This window comes from Melanostigma gelatinosum (assembly GCF_949748355.1).
Source record: "Melanostigma gelatinosum genome assembly, chromosome: 15".
Lineage (NCBI taxonomy): Eukaryota > Metazoa > Chordata > Actinopteri > Perciformes > Zoarcidae > Melanostigma > Melanostigma gelatinosum.
In genome coordinates this window covers 4,646,379-4,668,467 of record NC_136648.1, presented here as the reverse complement: position 1 = coordinate 4,668,467, position 22,089 = coordinate 4,646,379, and the positions used below count along the sequence as shown (strand labels likewise).

Below are 22,089 nucleotides of genomic sequence, written 5' to 3'. Positions count from 1 at the left end.
GGCTGTCTGCTGCTGTCATCATCAGTCAACAGCAGAGAGCATCTTCCTGTCAGAGATAAACAGACATGTTGTTTTGGAAAAACTGGAATTTCGCAAGAATTTATGTTGCATTCATGTCCTACTGGGAACTTCAAGCTTCTGTTTGTGAAAATCGTTGGTACCACGTGTTTGTGTGAATAAATGGCAAACCCATTTTTTAAATGGATGTTGTGGGGGAAGCCAGTCTAATCTGTTTAAGATATCTTATAGACAAAAGCAGTGCCTGTCTTCTAAACAATAACAGCTCCTACTAACAGTTAAAGTTGTCTTTTTGGCAATTGAAATGTTCACCATGCTGAGAGCTCACGCAAAATGAAGCATCTCTCGCTGGTATTTCATTTTTTGGGGCGTTTGCAATTATGATTTTTTTTCACGATGCAATGCTTTATGAATGCATTTTGAATTAAAGATGTGTGCTATTTATAAGCCCTTTAAAAAGACAGAGCCTTATACATACAGGTTTATAGCTGACAGAGTCATAATAAAACGTAATTTTAGTGGCCTGTAACTGTGTTAACCAACATTTCTGCTGAACCCTCAGTAGGCAGGAGTTTGGTATCCAAAAGGAAATTGGGAAACCTTTTTTATTGTGTTTTAATAATATTGTTTTCTGTCATATTCTCTCATTTATGCTCTGTTTTTCTCTCTCTTGCATGAAAAGCTCTGTAAAGTACAATTAAGTTGAATTGTTAACCGTAGATGAATACAAATAAATAAATCAGCTTATGCTGCAGGATGTCTATTCTTGTGTTTCTGTGTTTATTTTCCGACATGATGTTCAGCGATGACAATTGAAGAGACCGATTTTCTCAACGCCACGTAAACGCAGCACTAAACGGGCGTGTCCAGCTGGAGCAGTGGGCGGAGCCTGACGCAGACAGGTGTAGAGGAAACCTGTGTTGTAGGTATATCTCCCTGTGCGTGACAAACAAGCAGGTTTCTGTTTGGTTAACACACGCTATATTTTACTTTTCCGCGTTGGATCAAGTATCGGTTCAAGTTCCCACCTTCAGGCGTGTATCTTTACTTTGTCTGCAGAGGACTTTGCACAGGGAAGTAAGTTTAAGCAGTTTACAACTTTCAACAACATTCAACCAGAGGACGACGCGTGGAGGACTTTTTATTTAGTAAGCGTCATATGTGTGATTTGAAGAGGGAACACCTGTTGCACCTGCCTTCCTGCTGCGTGCCCCTCACCGTGCGTGCCCCTCACCGTGCGCGCCGCTGGGCTTCCTGTGAGATCTTAAAGCAGATATCGACCATGAGAGCTTGATAACCGCAGTGGTAACAGCTCAGAGGGGAAGGTGATTCACACCAGCTTTTATTTTGGGACTAAAGATGGAGTTGAAGGGTCAAAGGGCAAAATGTCTGGCGCTGCTTTTACTCGTTGGTGAGTTTTCTGTTACATTCATTTACATCACATTTAATTCACTGTTTTACACAACCTGCACTGTGCTTTAATTTTCTTATTATTATAATTGCTTATTATCTTCTTGTGCTTTTCCAAAAAGTTACTCCAAAACAAAGAGTTGCATGATGTCTCATACCAAATACACATTTAAAAACTAACCTTATTGTCATTGATACTGAATATTGTTGTCTCTGGTTACACCATATCACCAAAAGCATGCGGGCACCTCTGGTCTTGGTGGCACAGTCCTGGCTGTCTCTTTTCTGATGTGTGGGCGTGTATTTAAATTTTTCTGAAGATGGATGACCAAACATTAATGATGTTTCATCATTCAGTGTACACTCTTTGGCTAGACACAGACTTTCCTCTTTTACTTTAGTTTTGGACTGTTTTCATGATCCAGGTATTTCCAGTGAAGGGAAATAAGATTTTTTTTTTTTTTTTTTTACACAGTACAGTGCTTCCAACCTTGTGGCAACAGTTTTTTGGTGAGGCTCTCTCATGTTTCAACTTGTGTGCACAGAGCCAGGTCCATCAGGAATTGGTTTCATTCAATTTGGTGTGCAAGAACGTAACTGGCCTGCACTGAGCCCTCTGACCTCCTCGGCCCAACACCCTTTGAGAAATGGAAACGTCGGCTGTGATCCAAACCTTATCAGCCAGCCTCACTAGGTGGCCGAGTGAGGAGCAAATCCCTGCAGCCGGGCTCAGGATCATCTGGTGGAACGTCTTCAGGGAAGCGTGGAGGCTGCTTAAGCAGCAGATTAACGTCTACGGTTTAGGAACGAAATGTTCAACAATCGCACACAAACACTTTGTCCCAGCAGGTGTGGAGGAAGAAGCAGCGTGACAGAATGTGGCTCAGTCACATTTTTACTTTCGGTAAACATGAATCACAACTCATTGCCCGCCGTGCATCCGCCTGTCGGTAATTCTGTTGCTACACGACTGCTCTTATTTCCGTCTTTGGCCGGGGTTTAATTTAGGCCGTGCTGCTCCGATTAAAAGAGTAAATGCACCTTTTAGACTGTTGTTTTTCTCTTTAATCCTGGAACCAAAGGTGTGATAAAGTTACTGTTGTGCAGCGTGAACAGGAAAAGCTTGTATGGCAGCCTTGTGACCCTGTGAACCTGTGTTTGTCTTCTTTGAGTGTGTGTTTAACTCTTTCAGGTTGTTGTTTATCTCTATTGACTCTCACCTCTATCTTCATTTCTCGTTGCCTTCCTCTAAAGTCAGTCTTGTGTGTCTCTTCCCTTTCTTTCCCTTTTTAATGGCATAAATGATCGAGGCGTTCTTCTTCTGTCGCTCTCTTACAACTCTGTCCCTTTTCTCTCTCCACTCCACAGTTGGGTCACCCACACTGTAGTTCTTTGTTGGCCAAATTTAAACTTTCTGTGTGAAGAGACCAGCTTCCCCCTTTTGTCCGTGTGTCCGACTGTGTGGGATGTTATCTGTGGGAGACGGCCCTGTCCCATACTGGCTGTGGTGTAATCATTAATTGAGCTCGTGAATCAGTAACCACTACAACAAAAAAAAAGTGTGTTCACCCCAGAAATCAAAGGGCAAATGTTTGGCTTTCCCTGTTTGAGTGGTAGAAGCATTGCTCTCGCACACCCATTCCCCTCATGGTTGTGTTTCCGTCCCACGCTCAGACAGAGACTTCTAACCAGGTGTGATTAAAGTACAGTCAATCTTAGTCATCAGTCGGCACTGATGGCAGCTTTGATAACACTGCACTCATTTGAGACTCCATGGCCACCATACTGAAGCGTCCGTGTGAGGGAGAAGTTGCATTCCTGCGCTGCATTTATTAAAGATGCAACATGAAATCCTTCTACTAAAGCCACAGGCTGCAACTACTAATCAACAGGAAAGGTCAGATCGTAAATACTTGAGGCCACTACATCCATAAATAATACAAAATAAACCAGAAGCTCTCCTCAGTCTGCTCACAAACAGGGAAACATTTCTGCCTTTGAAGAAAGAATTAAGACGCATAAAAGCACTATTGTTCAAGTTGTTTGCGCCGTCGCCCACAGCATGAAGGGCCTGTGTTCAAACCGTCCCTGCGCCTTCTGTTGGGAGTTTGCACTATTCTTTGTGCCTGCGTGCCGACAGACGAGCAGGTTAGATGAACCGGTGACGGCCCGTAGGCGTGACTGTGTTTTTCTGTCTACGCACAAACCTGTCTGGGGTATTCCTCGCCTCTCGGCCAATGCATCATGGGGTGACGTCAAGGCCTCCTGCGACGCAGTGTTTAGGAAATCAATAGTCTAGACAATTCATGTATTCATCATGAAATACAAAGAAGGAAAGCTGTTGTTAGTTTTGAATCGTAGTCTAAAAGGAAACTTCCTCATAAGGGATCAATACTTCACTTGTCAGTGAATAGTTTCCAGAGCCTGAGGTGATGTCTTCAAATAGCTTGTTTTGACCATATTCAAAACTCCAAAATAATGAACTTACAATGATAGGAATCAGAGAAAAGTAGCAAATCTTCACATTTGAGAAGCTGGAACAAGCAAATGTTTGGTAGCAGCATGAGTCAGTTGGAGGAATTACCATAAAAAAAGTTAATATCTGTGATTTATTGCATTTTATGTGACCTTTGATGCCACAAAAAGGCAGTTACCAGAGGCTAACCCTTTTAAATGAATGGTCAAATTGTTCAAGCGCTCTCCACGTACCTCTCGCACTCCCTCACCTTAATTTGATGACGCCCTCTCTCCTCAGCGGTGTGCGTGCGGGCGGACTTTGTGGAGCCTCCTCAGCCCGTCACCTCCCTGCGCTCCTTCGCCGAGAGCGAGACCAGGCTGCCCTGTCACTACCAGGAGGAGAAAGGGGAGAAGGTGGTGCAGGTCTCCTGGTACAAGGAGCTCCACGACGGCAGCAAGGACCAGATCATCACGGCACACTTCGAGGACGGCCACACGGGTGAGCTGCAGCGAGCGGTTGGGAGTGTAAATGGGCAGGAACACAAACTTTTAGAGTATTTCTTTGTATTGCTGTCTCTATCAAACGTTTTATTTCAGAGAGTTTGAGTGTTTCACTTTCGTTTTTTGTAGTTTTAGGATTTGACACTTCTCACTGCTGTAGCCACGTAAACTTAATCTTTCTCAACAGTGACACACTGTCATTAGTCAGTTGAGTGGCTGCTGCGGTCAGACTATACATGAGTGTGTCTACAGCAGACCTGTTTCACCATACGTCCACGCTTCCAATATACCACCTAAACTTTTTATTTACACTGGTGGGTAATATTTGGTTTGAGTGTTATAATTTCAGCTACTTTTTCTACAATTTGGGCGGATTTCACCAGCAAAAAGCTCCACTAAATCTGCCGCTGCGACTGAACGGGCACTGAGTTGAAAGGGCATGCAATAACCGATAACCGATCCATCAAAACCAAATGTCCTTCCAGTTTATTGCAACTAGGTTGAACTTTTTTTATTCTGTAGGTTCATAGCTCTGTGATGAAAGACTTTAAGAATCTGGAAACGATCTGAAATGAGATCCTACAAATGCTAACTCTGGCACAGAAACCAATGTTTTACAAGTTTACACAATTCTATCATCGTTCTTTAAGTTGGCCATGAACACAAACCAATATTTGGCAATTTCAGCCTGTTTTTGCACTACTTGTATGCATGTTTACACATAGAATCATACAATTTTAAGGGGGAACTTAGGCCTTGCACTTTTTTACAGTGGCACAGAAAAAGTTAGGGCCACCCCTGGTTAAGTTTTACACCTGGGTTATTTGTCTAAGGTCTTTGGATAAATGCTGGTTATTTTGGCCAATGCCTATAAATCTATTTACATTTCCTGGAGTCAACACTTTTGACGAAGAATTTGTATTGTTCCCATATTTAAAAAAAAAATGTTTTTGTCTGTTTGAGCTTTGTTTAAAGGATGACGAACATGTGGCCTGAAGCGGAAGTCTTTGTTTTGCATGTCAGAGTTCGGGCGTTACTCCGGCCGGATGAGGTTTGAGAGCGGGAGCCCCACGGTCAACTCGGCTCTGCTCATCTCCAGCACAGATGAGTCGGACAAGGGCAGCTACACCTGTCACATCTCCACCTTCCCCAACGGAAACTTCGAGAGGCACATCACGCTCATCGTCTGGAGTAAGAGTCATCCTCGTACTTTCTCTCTCTTTCTTTTCTCTATTCGGCGCTCCCACACTTTCCTAATCCTATCGGAGCTGCTGTAATGATGTTTAAACCGTAATCATCTTTGTGGAAGAGCAAGCCAACCAGAGGATTTTCGGCAGGTTTGTCAACGTGGCCACAAACACTGACGGCATATCTGAAGCTTCAGCGGGTGAAAAGCGAACTTAAAAAAGTGAACATCGTTTTGCATAGTTTATTTTTGAACATTATTTATTGTAACGACTTGAAATTGTAAGTTTGAAACGGAACTAAAAAGTGGATATTAACAGGTTAGTGGGTCTTCACTGTGTAGAAAATTTCCAAAACTGTGTATTCAGTCTGGAAATCACACCAGTGCTTCACTAAATCATGAACTGAACTAGAAAGGTCCACTCGGTCCGCCAGGTGTGTCTGCAATGCCCACTGCTGTAATGTTTGATGGACTGAACACAACCCCACAATTGGCTAACCCCCCTTCTAGACGTTTTTCACTCACACGTGTCACACAAGATTTACGCTTTCATATTAATCTATGCAGTTGTCTGCACCGGCTCTGACGATCATCTGTGTGTCCTCCTCCATCACTGAGATACTTGCATTGTGTCCTGATTCCAGTGGAAGCCTACTAGCAGCTGTGGGGATCCCGTTTTTTTTGTTTTTATTGGATCATCCTCCGAGTAAAACCTGTAGCGCTGCGATCTGTTCCAAATGAATTTCTCTTGTTGCACCATCAGGTCGTGAGTGGTGACAGCTGAGTGGTAAACCTGTCCCAGCACGCCACAGATCAGACAAACCTACAGAAATACACTCAGTAGTAACCGCCAACCTCCAGCATCGAATTCCCTCGACTCCTCAAACCTTAAAACATGTAACCAATAATTGTTGAATCCATAAGATGAGCAGGATATTATCCCTGCAGGAAATTTCTTCCCACATCTCACCTGTCAGTCACACACTGAGGGCGATACTGTGATGTCATGTATTTGAGTTTCTGTTTACAAGGTTTGAGTGTCTACAGGTGGTGCCCTTTTCTTTGTGTGTTAATCCATAATGGAGATTTCTGCTAATGCTAACTACCTGTTTAGTCTTCTACGTTAATAATCTGAAAAGATTTACCAGGTGTTTACAACAGCCAACGCTGCCATGAGCTGGGCGTGAATCACAACGTGTTAAACCTGTTAGTGACGGAGAGCAATACAACCGAAATATTTTTATGTGAGAATATCCCTGGTGACATTTACGCACATAATTTCTTGTCTTCTTGCACAATTAATCAAAATGTATTTGTATAGCACATTTTAAAACGCAACAAAAGTTGCCCAAAGTGCTGCACATACAGTAGATACACAGTCATACAAACAAAGACTGGATTAATAACAGTAAGTGACATTAAAATCAAAGACTAACTGACGCCGATCACACAAAAGTGCCACGTTGAAATCAAAGGGGATAGGCCAGGGAAAAGAAATAGGTTTTTAAAGGACTTTTATTTGGTAAGGTGGATGACAGCCCAACATGAAGGGGAATGTTGTTCCAGAGCTTGGGGGCAGCAGCAGAGAAGGACCGGTCGGCCCGGGTTGTCATTTTTGTTTTCGGAAAACAACAAAAAGTTGTTGGCCGAGAGATCTTAGCGAGCGAGGTGGGGTATAGGGCTGCAGCAGGTCAGACAGATAGACTGGGGCGGCGCTAATTAAAACACTTAAAAACAAATCACATTTTAAAATTAATTCTGTACCCTACAGGGAGCCAATGAAGGGATTTGAAGATCGGTGAAATGTGGTCACGCATGCGTGTCCCAGTTAAAAGTCTCGCTGCTTAGTTCTGCACCAACTGAATGACGATGGACTTGATTTCGTTCATATCCTTGAGGATTCTCTACATATTGTTGATGTTCATGCCTGAAGTTGTTTCACTGTTGCTCGCCGTCTGTATTTCATTCCTCAGTAAGATCCTGGTGGTACTTAGTTCTCTTGATTATGGTCTCCTCTGTGTTCCAGGATGTATTCAAGGTCTTTTTTTATAACAACGTTCTTATCTGAATCTTCCAGTGCTTGTTGCTCGAACTTGTCCCACAATGATGATCACGAGTCAAACATTTAGTGACGTCCTGGTTTTAATGGATCTAATTACAGCCACTTTAGGTAATTTTAGGTGAAGACAAATTTAGCTCGAGCAGGCTTTAGGAAGTATTAGTGAACTCTTAATGCAGTAATTGCAGGGAATGTACTTTACGCAAGGGGTTTACCACATCATTGTTACTACTAATACTATATTTACAATAATAATTATTGTGTTTTTAACAAGTAATACACAGAAAGTAGTGTCTATAAAAGCAATACAAAATCTGGAAACACAACCCAATTCATATAATAGCCTACAGTACAATTATACACGACATCAAAAATATTTTGTGTTAGATACATAAATTAATTTACATCCTAACTTTTTTGCTTATGTACATTGTCTGTTTAAAAAAAGACATTTAGTTGTAGAGGTATTAAAATAATTTCATGTATTTTCATTCATACTTAAAATGAATGAGTAATGTTTCTTAACACATTACATCCACTTCCTCACCCTGAAAAATCCAGAATCTATGAATATGAAAAGTGTGGCTCAAACACTCAAGTGAAGTAACAACAAGCAAAACACATGTTTGATGCCTCTCAACTCGCCCTGTTTCTCTTTCCTCCTCGTCTCAGTTTTACCCATCTCCAACTTGGACCCTGTGCTCCTGGTGGAGGGCCAGTCGTACCGCGTGGCCGCCTCCTGTCGAGCCGTGGGCCGCCCGCCTCCCCGCCTCTCCTGGGACACCGACCTGCCGGGCCGGTCCCATAACCGCAGCAAAGAGGGCGGGTCCGTGTCCAGCTACTACTCCCTGCACCCTTTGCGCAGCATGAACGGGAAAAAGCTGGACTGTCTGGTGTGGCATCCCGGCCTGGAGCAGCCGCGCAGGATCTCAAACCGCCTGGTGGTCCAGTGTGAGTACTGCTGCTGCTGATGATGATAGACCAAAAGCAGATCGTAGTTTTTAAATAGAATTTAATATTTTCTCGAAGGTAGAGCTTGTCTAAGTGCAGAAATCATCTTAATGGTTGAGTTAAGCATCAGTGGGAGGAACCACCCTTTGTCCGAGAATATAATTCCATGCTGTACCAACTGTGTACAGTGTGTACTAATATCAGAGTGTACTGCTTATTAGTGAATATGCCTGCACATTTTGTACTAACAGGAAATATGCAGTACACCCGTAGATCGATCAGTTCCACTTGACAGAAGAGAGTGAAGTTGTAATACTTCTTTGAACTGCCTCGCTGCCAGCCACAGTTTTAATGTTTGTAATTTGTAAATGTTTTTCATGCAGCTGTGATCAACCCCTCAGACAAACTGCACAGTCAAAAAATGTGCTTTTTGTTTTTTGTTTGCATACTGACCTATTTAAGTACACTGACTTCTTTTTTTTTTTTTGTGCAAAGATCTGCTGAACATTTCCGTGGTATGCAGCTCGGGCTCTGTTTTTGACTCATAGATAGATTCATGGTAACTTTGTTTCATTTCGGTGTGTCGGTAAGAACTTCATACCAGAGCCGTGGAACGGGAACACCTTAATGAAATGTAGTTATTATAAATAAGTCATTCGATTATTATTAGCTACAGCTGTGCGTTTCCTGCAATGTCTGCATTGTAGAAGGCATATTCCACTCAAAGCATGGGAAACATTTAATGACGGTGATGTTATCAGGCATGACTTCATGACTTCATTAGATTTGTAATTAGCATTCTCACTAAGATAAGCTAACCTGGAGCTTGGTGAATGGTCAACTAGGAAACCTTCTTTTATTTTTCCAAATAACTTGTAGTAAATGTACACAAGGTATACTAATCTTTAAACTATACTGTTTTATTGCAGTTCAAATAATGCATTATGTATATGCATGTAATATTACTTTCACTTCTCACTTTTCACCTTCACCGCATAAATGAACCTATAATCTAATCTCAAATAAGAACAAAGTAGTTCTCCAAATATTCTTTTAATAACATTTTTGAGATATTTCTGCAGCAGTTCTACCACCGTTCACAATGTATTTAGAGTTCTTGCAGCTGTGAGTAGCACTTCCACTTCTTTTGTAAATGGCATTTTTGGACAACAGTGCACATCTCAGAATTTAAAGTATTTCTAATTTTGTCAGTGTGACAAAGTTCAAATCTGCTCAGAATTCTATGGAGTTTACAATTAGGACACTGTTGCATATTGTATGTTCAGTTCAACCTTCTTTAGCTCCTCCTGCTAATGGCTCATTTAACCCACTGTGGCCTTTCCCCCTTTGGCTGCCCTGCAAGAGCTATTTGTATAGCTTAACCTTCCTATTGGGCAAATAAATGGCTGGCAGTAGGCTAAACATTAAACAATGTTGGCAGGTTGCTGGGAAAGTGTATGAGTAATGGTTCGTCCTCCACTATCACCCTTCACTTCAGTTCCTGCAACAACGGCTCTTTGTCCAGTGTAATGTGACAGCTCAATGTCGCCCAGACGTGCCAGGAGCACAGGGTCCAATTACCTGACCGCTTTAGTTGTTATTTACAATTTCTTATACTCTTTCTGTCCAGTAAATACAAAAGTAAAGAAACACCATCAGTTCATCGCAAACATTCAAAAACATTTTTTATGTTGAAAAAATTCTTCTACTTCTTAAGTTAAGCAAACTCTTTAAAGTGAGATTTAAGAGTGAGCTTTTCTAAGTGCTATGTAGATATATGTCTAAATATCTCGGCTGAGTTATCTGTACAATAATTAGACCAGTTTTAAACGTTAACGTTCTAAATGTGTCACCGTTTATTTCCGGTTGCAGTGTATGTGAATGACATCAGCTGACAGGAAGTAAACATGCACCCAAGCTGACAGTGAGTACAGGTATAATCAGACAGACGGTATGAGGAAAATTAAGATGTTGAACATTAAAGCATGTAAACATAGTAGAAACAAAAAAGACAAGTATGAACCTGGAAATGAGCTTAATAAGTCTCCTTTAAGTCAATCTTTTAATGCAGGGTTTTCACTGATACGTACGTTTACATAAGTAAAAGATGTGAATACTTCTTCCACCACTGAATAATCGTGCAGCAACCGACTTTAGATGATCCTGATATCAGCTGTGCAGAGCTGCACAGAGCATTGCCTCAGCAGGAGGAGCAGTGCAGTCCAGCAGAGACTCTGCTGTCCTCAGCAACACGCGAGACACTCGACTCAGAAAGGACATATAATAGGAATTGTGTCACTGGAATGACATCCTGTACCAGAACACACTGATTCATTCTGTAAGTGTATTCTACTGACTTAGTCTTAAAATGGTATTAAATGTTGGTGCATAATGACTCAAAACCCAGAGTTTAGTGTACTTTGACTTGACTTCATTGCCAGGTCTTCAGACTTATTGTGTGAGAACGTAAAGAAGTGCTGAGGCAACTTCATCTTTAGATAATCAAAGCCGTGAAAACAGCCTCGCGCATGTATGGCCTTCTCTGCTGATACAAATCCTAACATACACGGTTTTTCTGTGTGTCTGTGTCAGACCCCCCAGACGCCACCATCTCCGCTGGTGCAGGGGACTGGTTCGTGGGTTTGGAGAAAGCTGAGCTGGTCTGCGGCAGCGGAGGATACCCCAAACCTCAGAACATCACCTGGACATGGTACCGTCATCTGTCTGTCTGCTGCTCATGCACATGAAGTGTTTACCTCTGTCTGGCTGCCAGCAAGAATCTGATAATTACATGTTAATTCAACCCACTGGGATGCTATTTGCACTAATTGCTCTTTACATGGCACTCGAATGTGTCTCACAACATATATAAGCCACTGCGATCTCACACACACACACACACACACACTACTACACGCCTGTGAACAACGAGGAAGTGTGCTTTGAATGTAAAAGAGGGCGTCTTTCTCTCCTGGCTCAATTCACCGCAGAAAAGAAGCTGTGGTGTTGTGGCGCAATTTGAAGTCAGAAGAAGATTGCGGGAGATATTTTCACACGAGGGAGGGAGTAAGCGACACAAGGAAGAGCAGGAGACACAAGCTAAGCACTTAATCATAGCGCCATGCTTTAAATACCACTCTAATGCCTGGTAAAACACAGGGTCTGTGCTTAAATTAGAGAGACCGTACCAGCCATTACAGCTACGACTGAACACACAATGATCAAATGTTGTGTGCTGAGTGGAAAACATTTTAGCCATGAGGCAATCTTAAAATATTAAGATTATTCCGGATTAAGGTTTTTCAACCCCACAGACCCTTCGGCGCGTTCATCATGACAAGATCACGCTGTGTGGACAAGCATTGTTGTGCGATCATTTAGATTTTGATGGGGAAACAGACTTCCACATAACTCCGCTGGCTTGCAACTAACCGTGCTAAAGGCACGAACAGTGCCAGTGTTTGGTTTGTCCATTCTGGGCTACTGTAGAAACACGGGGGCCTGCTCTGTGGAGAGGACCCGCTCTGTATGTAGATATAAACGTTCTAGGGCAACTATAACACAACCGTTCTTATTTTCAGGTGATTATACACTCAAGAAAACATACTTAGACAGTATATTCCCGTTTCTTCCAATATATCCCCCTAAATGCTACACAATGTACCTTTTAGTGCTCTGAATACCATATAGAGAACCTTTTGAAGAAATAAAGAAAATGTTATCTTCTTTACTTAATTGTGGAGAGTTAGATAAGCAGATCGATACCTCTCATGTCTGCAAGGTAAATATGAAGCGTCAACCTGCAGCCATTTAGCGTAGCTTAGCATAAAGACTGCTAGCGTGGCTCTGACCAATGGTAACAAAATACACCTGCCTGCATCTCGTTGCACTGGTATTGAGAGAATTCTCTCACAAAGACCAACAAAACGGATTTGAATCTTTTTGGCTGCTGAAGGTGGTTTTGCTGGCTTTATCTGTATCATTTTCAACCATCTACTCTGTGTCAGATGCAATCTCCTCCTGTGACTCTCTTATAAAAGGCTGTTTAGAACGGCTAGGTGGGGTTTTGAGAAAAGAAACCTGAGCTTGCCTCTGTTTGAGGGGGTGAAGCGGCAGTTAAATAGCTGCTGCAGCACAGTGAAACCGAGGGCAACATGACCCCTCTCAGTGGACCTGATCAGAAACTGGCCCTCCATTATGTGATGTCTTCAGCTGCACCGTGCACTCGCTAAATCCCCCAAACCTATATTTATTTGGTCTGTTCAGATCAATGGGCGCCAGTCGTAAGCCCAGCAGGTTTTGGTTCAGGTGCAAGGGAATTGGTGGTTACGCTCTGCGGTGAACCCGATCCTCTGATGTGTTTTTAATTTAGCCGAAACACTTGTGAAGCAAGCCGGTCGCTGCATTTCATGCTGCTGCGTTCCTTCAGGCGTCATTGTAGATTCCTCCTCTGACACAACAGGATTATATTTTGGACTGGAATGCCGGTCGGTTCACATTGGTCACCGAGATGAGTCACAGCTATTGTTTGGAGCAGTGAGTCGCGCGTTTCTGTGCGGTTTATCAATGGGTTCACCTCTGGTTCACATCATTGCCAATTAATGGTGACATCGTCTTCCGCTCGTCCACAGGAAAGGAGGAGCGGTGCCGGATAGGGCGACTGTGGTTGGAGGAAAACTGGTGTTTGGACGGGCCCTCCGCATGAATGACAGCGGGGTCTACGAGTGTGTGGCCAGGAACGACGTGGGAGTAGGAAAAACAGATTATATATTGACGGTAAAAGGTGAGAGTGCATTTCAGCTTTGTTGGTGTTTAGGATCAGACAGGACTAACATGAAAAACTGTCCTGCTATTGTATGCTTTGTTGGTGTTGAAGGTTGAAATGAGAGGACAGATACTTGGACTGACTCATAAAACAAGTTGAGTTTTAAACAAAAATTGAATTCTGAGCAATTCTCCTGAATTGTGCAAGTTTGCTGCCCCCTTGTGATGGACATGCAGCATGAGCTGATGCCGTTTTAACTAATTTAGGATCAAAATTGCTGCAGGAAACATCTGTGGTTTTGTTGCGGTGAGACTGTTTGCATGAGAGATATTCATCAGGTGTCGTCCTGTCCTTGTCTTTCTTCCAGAGACTTCTCAACAGAAGGGCCCCATCGACAACCTGCTGCTGATCATCATTGGCGCTTCAGCCGGAGCTTTGGTCCTGATCCTGGTCCTGGTCGTCCTGCTGGTCAACCGCCACCATCGACACAAGAACAAAAAGCTTGAGAAGGAGCTCAGTGAAAAAACGTGAGCTGCTGGCCCACATTCTGTTGAAAAAAGCCATGTGGTGACAAACTGGAAAATACTTTTATTCATTCCCCATACCCTGATGACAGCTGGACTGTGAATGTTTTTGTTGTTAACTGCTATTTAAAACTGTTTACACACTGTTTTCTGAAATTTAAATGGATTTTTCTTTTTTTCTCAGGGAGGAAATTCAGAGCTTCTCCAGACAAAACTCCTTCAGGAGACTGAACTCTGTCAGCACAGACCCCAGAGCGCAGGTACAGACACACACTGAGAACAATAAGCTGCAGAGTTCAGAGAAACCAGGCGGACACACCCGACCCGCCCGAGTGTATTTTGGGGCGGAGCCGCTGCCAAGACAGCAGCCCCATGTCTGCTGTGTGGAGGCTGATGATTGCAGGCTGCTGCAGCTTCAAACTAATAATAACAAGTGTCTATGAACGCTGCATGCTAACATCTCATTCTGGCTGATTCCGTTGATTTATCTTTTGCTCTCATGGTCGCTAACTTTCTCTCACTTTCTCTCTTTATTCCAGCCTGAAGATTACGCTCTGCTCAGAGTAGACAGCCGAATGAAAAACAGCCAGATGTCTCTGGTGAGTTCCTCTCTGGGAGAACTATTTGATGCCAGCTTCTGAAATGTAAAGAGATGGTGTCTTCTCTGTTTTACAAGATTGTAAATTAAATATCTTTGGGTTTCAGAATATTGAAACAAAACTGTCAATATGACCTTTTTTTTCAACTGATGAATACATAAATAACAATTGCTGTATTGGCATATTTATTGTGTGAGAACTGAAGAGCCCTTTTATCAGTGTTTTTATCCCCGCCTGCAGGAGCGACCCGTCTCCACTCTGAGCGGGAAGTGGGGGCCTCCAGCAGGGGTGGAGGTGGACGAACTGGGACGCCCCGTCGTCTGGCACGACGGCAGGGAGAGCCTGAGAGGAGCAGAGATGGACAGAGAGAAGGAGGAGCGCAGGAGGAGGGTGGAGTCCTACCTGAAGAGCAGCAACATGTCTCTGGTATGTGTCCCAGAGGATGGGTTGAAACGCATTTGGTTTCGTTTGTAATGTGTCATACGGTATCGTGTTTTATTTACTGCTGAACCTGCGTCGTCGCTGTCAGACGCCGTCTTGGAGACGGAACAACCGGACGTCAACCATTTTTTTCAAAACAAATTCATCTAGGCAGCTCTGTCCATTTCAAATTGTCTTTAATTTATGTACAAATAGGATAAAACAACCAAGTACACTTGGTCCATACTTAACACCAGTGAATGTGTCACAACCTGATTGGCTACCCTTAAACACTCATTAAGTGGAGCCAGTTTTTACAGGAAATATCTGCTCTACAGGGTTGCATTCAACACTGCCAAAATGTAGAGAAGTTTATATTTCCTGTCTGTTTTTCAAAGCAGAAGTAGCAGTGTATTATTGACCAACCTGTTGTGAAAATATAGCACTTCATGTTGCTGCAAAAGCAGAGAATTTACCAACCGGAGTCCTCTCGCCACCTTAAATAGGGTTGTATATGTCGCTGTAATGTGTTTTTGTACCCGTCTTCTTCAGTTTTTAGCCTGCATACATTGATTTTCACTTAGAACAAACACCAGCAGACCTACAGTACTGTGTCTCATAGGCTGTTTTAAAATGTATTGCAAAGTTGTAGGATGTCTTGTTGAAACCAAAGTGAACACACCACCTTATTTGGATTTTTGAAGCAAGTGTTGAAGCCCATTTGATATCGTGGCGGTGAACTTTTCACACCAAATAAGGATTTGCCCATTTTGAATTAATAAAAAAGAAAAAGAGGAGTAAAACATATCTACATCTAGCGCTAGAGAGAGAGAGACAGTAATGTGTTTCTATGCCGTTTATACCAGGACTCAGGTCTGCCCTCTTCCCTGGTTCCCCTGAAGGCCCAGCAGGACGAAGGCGTCGGGCCCACAGAGCCGGACCTGGGCCACGTCGGAGAGGGAGACCCCCCGCATGGAGAGGACTGGGCTCCCACCCAGTCGGTGGACGAGGAACACTTGGACGACACGCACAGCAGCCCCTACCAGCTCTCGGAGGCGCTCACCAATCACTTCTACTCCAGGAACGGGATCCTCAGGCCCAAACCACACTCCAACGCCATCCTGCTGCACTCCAGAGGACAGATCATCTAGACACAGACGCTCATCCAAAACATGAGGAGAGAAACGCCTGCCTGCATTGAAACTGATGTTATCCTTTTTCAACGGGATGTTTGTTTTGTACAAATTGACTGCAGGGGGTAGTTGACCTCAAGAACGATCCAAACTGTTACTTCTTGCATCAGGATTGTGGGTTTTTGTCTTTTTATTCTCACCCTATGAATACATTTTTGGGGCATTTTATGCCTTTATTAGATAGCCGACAGACAGCAGGAAATAAGGTGAGCGAGAGATGGTGACTGTCATGCAGCAAAAGTCCCCAGCCAGACGTGAACCAGAGATGGCAGGGTGCCCCATTTTTGGGAAGCTTTTGATCCCGATTATTTAGCTGATGGAGAATTACAGTAGCAGGCCAGCGAGTTCTGCCTTTCACAAACCACGGAGTGTAAGTGAAAGATCTTTCACTCCTCCTTAAACATGCACGGAGTAAAGGTTCCTGTTACACAATGTTTACTCTCTTGTCCATTATCTCAAATTGACAAAGACGGAGTCCCAATTAATCCTGACAAACACCATCGGGTGCCTTGTTTACATCAAAGACATTCAGGGAGGATCACACGGACACGGTAAACTGTATTATAGTGTTTGATATTTTCAGGTGGGATGCACCTGCGGATAAGAAGTAAGTGTGCATTTTTGTATGTATGTATACGTTTATGATTTTGTCATTGAACAGCCACCGGCAACTGTAAAAAGGTCAAAAAGGCACCTGAACACAAAGGGGGACAAAGTAAACGGGTGGATGTTCATGTATGCACAAAGCAAACTGGTCTCCATGACCAGATGTAAACCATATCGGTGCACAGCGAAGGACAGACTGGACCAAACGTTCAGAAGATGAACTGTAAAGCAGAGTTCTGCATCAACGCACAGACAGCTGTTTGTGTGGTCGTGTAAATTGTTTATATTTCAGTGTTTTTCTATCGAACTGTAAAAGAAAACTGCCATGTAAATATTGATATGTTTATTCATAAAAGTACAGCATACAAAGTCATTGTTCTTTATTATAACCTGGGATAATTGAGCTTGATTGGCCTCATACATGTGAGGATAAAGGGCATCACCCATCACAGCTGCTGCACTAACAAAGGATTTCAATTGGATTTGCTCATCATTTGCTTGGTAATGAAGGATATAATTGAGATTGTGGACACCGGTAGAAAAACTGGATTTTCACAGGGTGGCTGGTCTCTGTGTGTGTGACAGGATTGTTGAGTAATCTCAGAAAACTTCTGTGTTCAATGATTACGGTGACATTTTGTGAAATAGGCTTATTCCCTTTCTTTTGAAGAGTTGCTTCATGTCCGCAGCCGAGATACAACCTGTTAACTGGCGAGCGCTGGAGGATTCCAGAGAGCCAGGCTAGCTGTTTCCCTCGGTTTCCAGTCTTTGTGCTAAGCTAATCAGCTGCTGGCGGAAATTAGAGTGGCATCAATCTTCTCATCGAACTACGTTTTTTTTTTAAAGAAAGAGAAAAAGGGCGTATTTCCCAAAATGGCAAACTTTTCCTTTAGGACGCTGCTCCTCCACTCAAAGGGAATGTTTGGGGAGGAAGTGAACCAGGCATTGACGACTGGAGGAGACCTTGGGCGACTACACCTAAGACCTACATCTCCCAGCATGCAAGGTTGAATTCTTAAAGTGCTTAGATGAGCGCTTCCTTTCCCGTCTGTTAGCTTTAGATACATATGGTGGGGCAGCTGTGGCTCAGGGGACGGAGCGGTTCGATCCCCGGCTCCTCCAGTCCACATGTCGAAGTGGCAAGACAATGAAACCCCAAATTGCTGCTGAAGGCTGTGCAGTGAATGAGCATTAGATTAGATCCTGGTGTGTGTGTGGTTAAGTGCTTTTGAGTGAGTCGAAAACTAGCAAGGCGCTTTATGAATGCAGTCCATGACTTTACAGAATTGTGAGATATTGCCTAAGTTTCACAATTTACATGAAATGAAACCAAAGTTGACGTTGCAGCAGTATTACGAAGACACGAGCCAGGTCACCGTGCAATGGCGACTGTGCCGTGAAGCAACAGACTGGTGTGAGTTCAGTCTCACTCTCCAAGCGCTGCGTTGTCTTTTTCGTCATGTCTGTTCATTTTTAATCTATATCTTTCCCTCGACCAGCAGTTCTGTTTGCTCGATGTTCACCGTGAGCCTGATAACGGACAAAGGATGAGGAAATGGTGATGTTGAGGGACACCAGAGTCTCTGCAGTCATCGCACACACGTCCTTATGTGTAACCTGTAGACGTCAATATTCAGCCATGTCACCGTGGCTGGATGTCCCTACATGGGTTTGTTTTGAACTATCTGCCAGGTTTACGAACAGTACTTAATACCAAAGTTAGTCCTTACACTCCAAGCTATGTTAAAGTTTTAATTCATCTCAAAGAAAGAAGTGCACAGTAAAATCAGTCGGCTACGTTACATTTCAGTGATATCAAAATAGAAAAGGGAATTTGTTAGTTCATCTCGACACACGGATATTTCGAGCTTTCTCTCACACCTCGAAAGCTACTGAATCGTTTTGGGAAAGTGCCTCTTTGTGAGTCCGCTGGTGAGTGCGAAGGTTGCTCCTCTGAGAGAAACACTTGCCGCATGTGTCGCACGTGTACGGTTTCTCGCCCGTGTGAATCCGCTGGTGAATCTCCAGGTGGCTGACGCGGTCGAAGCTCTTGCCGCAGAACGGGCAGATGAACCACTTCTCCTTTATGCGGCGGCTCGCTATCGTTTTATGCACCTCGGGGTCGTTCAGAAGGAAGAATCTGCTGTCGGGGTTAAAGGCGGACATGTTTTTAGTTTGTGGTGGTTTCTCTGAGAGGAATCTGATGGAGACTCCTCTCTCTGGGTGATTTATTGCTTCTGTAGGCTGACTCTGCTGCTGAGGTTGGCTGAAAGTCACAGGATCCCTCGATTTACTCGACGCACCGGGTCCATTATCTCTCACAAACCTGTCCGAGTACGCCGTCTCCGCTGAATTGTCAAAAATGTCCAAAGCATTCTGAATGAGCAGGATTTCCGAGTCCAGGTTTTGTGACTGCTGCTTCGGTTCAAAGAAGCAGTCCGAGTCATCAGCAGTGTCGCTGTCTCCCACCGAAACCGACGACCAATGCTGGCTCTCTTGTTCTTCCTCGGCAGGTTGGAGGTCCACTTCCATCTCGTGGTGACCCGCTCCGTCGTCTGCGCCGCCGTGATCCACAGAGTCCACGATCTGCTCCACGATCTGGACGTCGTCCTCGTCCTCTAGCTTCACTATCAGGTCTTCGTCGTCGTCCCTGCCGTCGCTTTCGCAGACGTCGGACTTGAGCGGCTCGCATTGTTTCTCCTCGGTCTGTGATGGAGGCGGCGTCCTGTGATTCGCTGACGTGTCCGCCTTCTCGCTGACGCTTTGATCGCACGACAGCGTCTGGACAGAATCTATAATCGGCCCTGAAACGACAGAGCAGGTGCATGTTTTATACGTGCATTGAGAGCCAGGTGACAGTATGTATGTGCTTTGATATAGATGTAACAATCACCATTTTTATAAGTACGGTTTCAAGGCGACGTGGAACAAGTTTAACTGGTGTAAAATGGCTTCTTACCAACACAGATTGACCTAAAAGGATATTAGCAGGGCTGTAACGCACATTCGTTTATTATTGATTATTCCATCAATTATTCTTCCAATGAATAGATTTCTCATTTAGTCATGGCATGACGTATAAATTACTTGTTTTGTCTGACTACCGGTCCAAAACATTCAGGTTACAAAGACATAAAACTCAAAGGAACAGCAAATCCTCACATCTGAAAGTGTAATATATACAGATATTTAGCTTTTTTTCCTTGATTAATTGTCTAAATTGTTGTTGAACCATTTTCTGCCAACTGACCCACAGATAGAATGAGTAGAATGTTATTTAGATGCATTCAGAAAGTAGCCTCCAACCTCCAAGTCTTCTTTTGAGTTAAAAGGCCAATAATGATGATCAAATGAAAAGATGCAGTATGTGTTTTCCCAACAAAGGTCAGGGGTCACATGCTCACCGTCACCGGTGAGCGGCTGCAGCTCTCTCTTGGAGGAAGATGGTGGAGACCGACTCGTGAGCCGCTCGGTCTCCATCAACACCAACTTTCTGTTCAGGGCTTCGATCTCGCTCTCTCTCCGCCGGAGCTCGAGCTGCACGAGGGCGAAGCCGTCCTCCCACAGTTTGCTGATTTCCACCACGGCAGCCTTCGCCAGCACCTCCATGATCGAGGTTAACTTGCTCTGGAAAGCCACACAATTGGCCATGTTTGACCCCCCGACCCCCGACCCCCACCACCTCCTCTCCGGGTCAGCGCCTCCGCGACGGGACGTTGAACTAACTTATATCTTATGTGCGACACAAATCACACGACTAGTGACGACGTGCACCGCTGTGGTTCACATTACAGGTCGCTGTTTGAGGCGAAAAACATGGAAGTGTAATACAATAGTAACAGGAAACGCTGGTCATGTGACGGAGGAGATACGGTGCTACTGGTGGGACAAAATTCCTCCGCAGGAACACGTGACTAAAAAGCAAATGCCTTCAGCGTTTGAAGGCAAACATTTACAATAGTTCATAACAAACTATAAAGTAGTTGTAAACACATTAAATAAACTGTTAACAATACAATCACACAAATTAAATGTGTATCTAATTCTAATTGGGGGTTAAAGTTAAGTGTTACAGTTTGGGGTGATTTGATACAACAAATCTTTACTTTACCATGTAGGAAATATGTAATATGTTGTGTTGCTGTTTCCAATCTCAAGAATGAAAACGCCTATGAGGCCATAAGAACGAAGGTTCATCCAAATACTCATTGAGTTACAATAACAACAAACCACTTTTGAATGCTCAAAGATCTGAAAGATATGACTTGGTATCTTATAAGTATAAACGCTAATATGACTATAATAATTATCTATTATCTTAATAGTGACATAACAAGTCTTATACACTTGGCCTGATGGATTTAGTGTTTAATAAGTGGTGGAAATGGGCATTCATCATTTGGAGGAGATGGAGCAGATGAAAGCAAACAGCGTTGCCCTCACCCAGTGCTGTTGATACTTGTCATGTGATGCTTACTATTCAGATCCTGTTTGTTACTCTGACAGGACACACTCAAGGAGTGGCTGAGGTGACACATACTGTATCAATCCTGGACCAACACCGATTGAAATAAACTGCCCATGCTCCAAACTTAGAGAACTTTCCCCACAAAGTTGTCACCTAACTTGTACACTAAGAACACCTGTAGGAGGCAATATCTTGCTGTTTGAGATTGATGTGTACTGCAGTGCTGCCTCATTTTGTCCACTAGATGATGCTCTATTTCCATGAGAGCATAAGCGCTGAGGTCAAAGCACCTGCCCTTGTAGGAAAGAAATGTATCAAATTTGACCCTATTTGGCCCCATTCACATGCCTATAACTTATTTATTAGCCAATGAATTCCCCAAGTGTATTTTAGTCACTCGCAAAAACTGCAAAACTTTTAATCAGTGGCCATCTCTTGAAGTATATTTCCCACGAACAAAAATAATAGGTTCATAAAAAAAGCAAACAAAGAGGCCGTGCCTTCAAGTTCTCCAATTTGTTGCACATCAAAGAGCTTTGGTTGGAAACATTTAAGATGGAATCTAACCAAAGTAGCGGTGGCTGAGTTCACAATTGTTAAAAAAACAGACTATTTTGCTGAAAGAAGTTAAGTCAAGAAGTGATTGTTTGAATTAAGGTTGTATTCAGTATTTGACCTTTTTATTCAATTTAGCATTCCTCATAAAGTAATATATCTCTATCTTATCATTATTTTTCCCGTGTATTTATGCTGTCGCTCTACTGTTTGGACTGCTTCTGTTTCCTCTCTTTATTTTCCCTCTGTTATGTTGATATTGTTCACCTCTTTGTATGAGGAGGGATATACAAATAAACTGATACTTGAACTCGAAAACTAATTTACGATCAAAGTTGAAGATTCTACTTCCCGTGTCCCTGAAATATTCTTTGCTG

General features: G+C 43.3%; 2 protein-coding genes across 3 annotated transcripts; one reads left to right on the top strand and one right to left on the bottom strand.

Moving 5' to 3' along the window:
- Nucleotides 1–1,008: 1,008 nt before the first annotated feature.
- nectin4b (nectin cell adhesion molecule 4b) lies at nt 1,009–16,044 on the top strand. 2 transcript variants are annotated; one of them, XM_079285617.1, is made up of 11 exons: nt 1,009–1,429; nt 4,184–4,384; nt 5,410–5,577; nt 8,304–8,582; nt 11,175–11,292; nt 13,214–13,365; nt 13,715–13,874; nt 14,056–14,131; nt 14,411–14,470; nt 14,711–14,896; nt 15,793–16,044. In XM_079285617.1, the coding sequence occupies exons 1-11, from the start codon at nt 1,378–1,380 to the stop codon at nt 16,039–16,041; spliced, it is 1,701 nt and encodes a 566-aa protein (XP_079141743.1). In that variant the 5' UTR covers nt 1,009–1,377; the 3' UTR covers nt 16,042–16,044. The 2 variants fall into 2 exon arrangements, with proteins under 2 accessions (XP_079141743.1, XP_079141742.1); XM_079285616.1 differs by having other exon boundaries at nt 15,757–16,044.
- A 2,520-nt stretch (nt 16,045–18,564) lies between these two features.
- Nucleotides 18,565–20,340, bottom strand: LOC306789750 (uncharacterized protein; the record flags this gene model as incomplete). Its single annotated transcript, XM_079285823.1, has 2 exons — nt 18,565–19,493; nt 20,094–20,340. 2 exons carry the CDS (start codon nt 20,338–20,340, stop codon nt 18,565–18,567), a joined length of 1,176 nt encoding a protein of 391 aa, XP_079141949.1.
- Between the last annotated feature and the right edge of the window lie 1,749 nt (nt 20,341–22,089).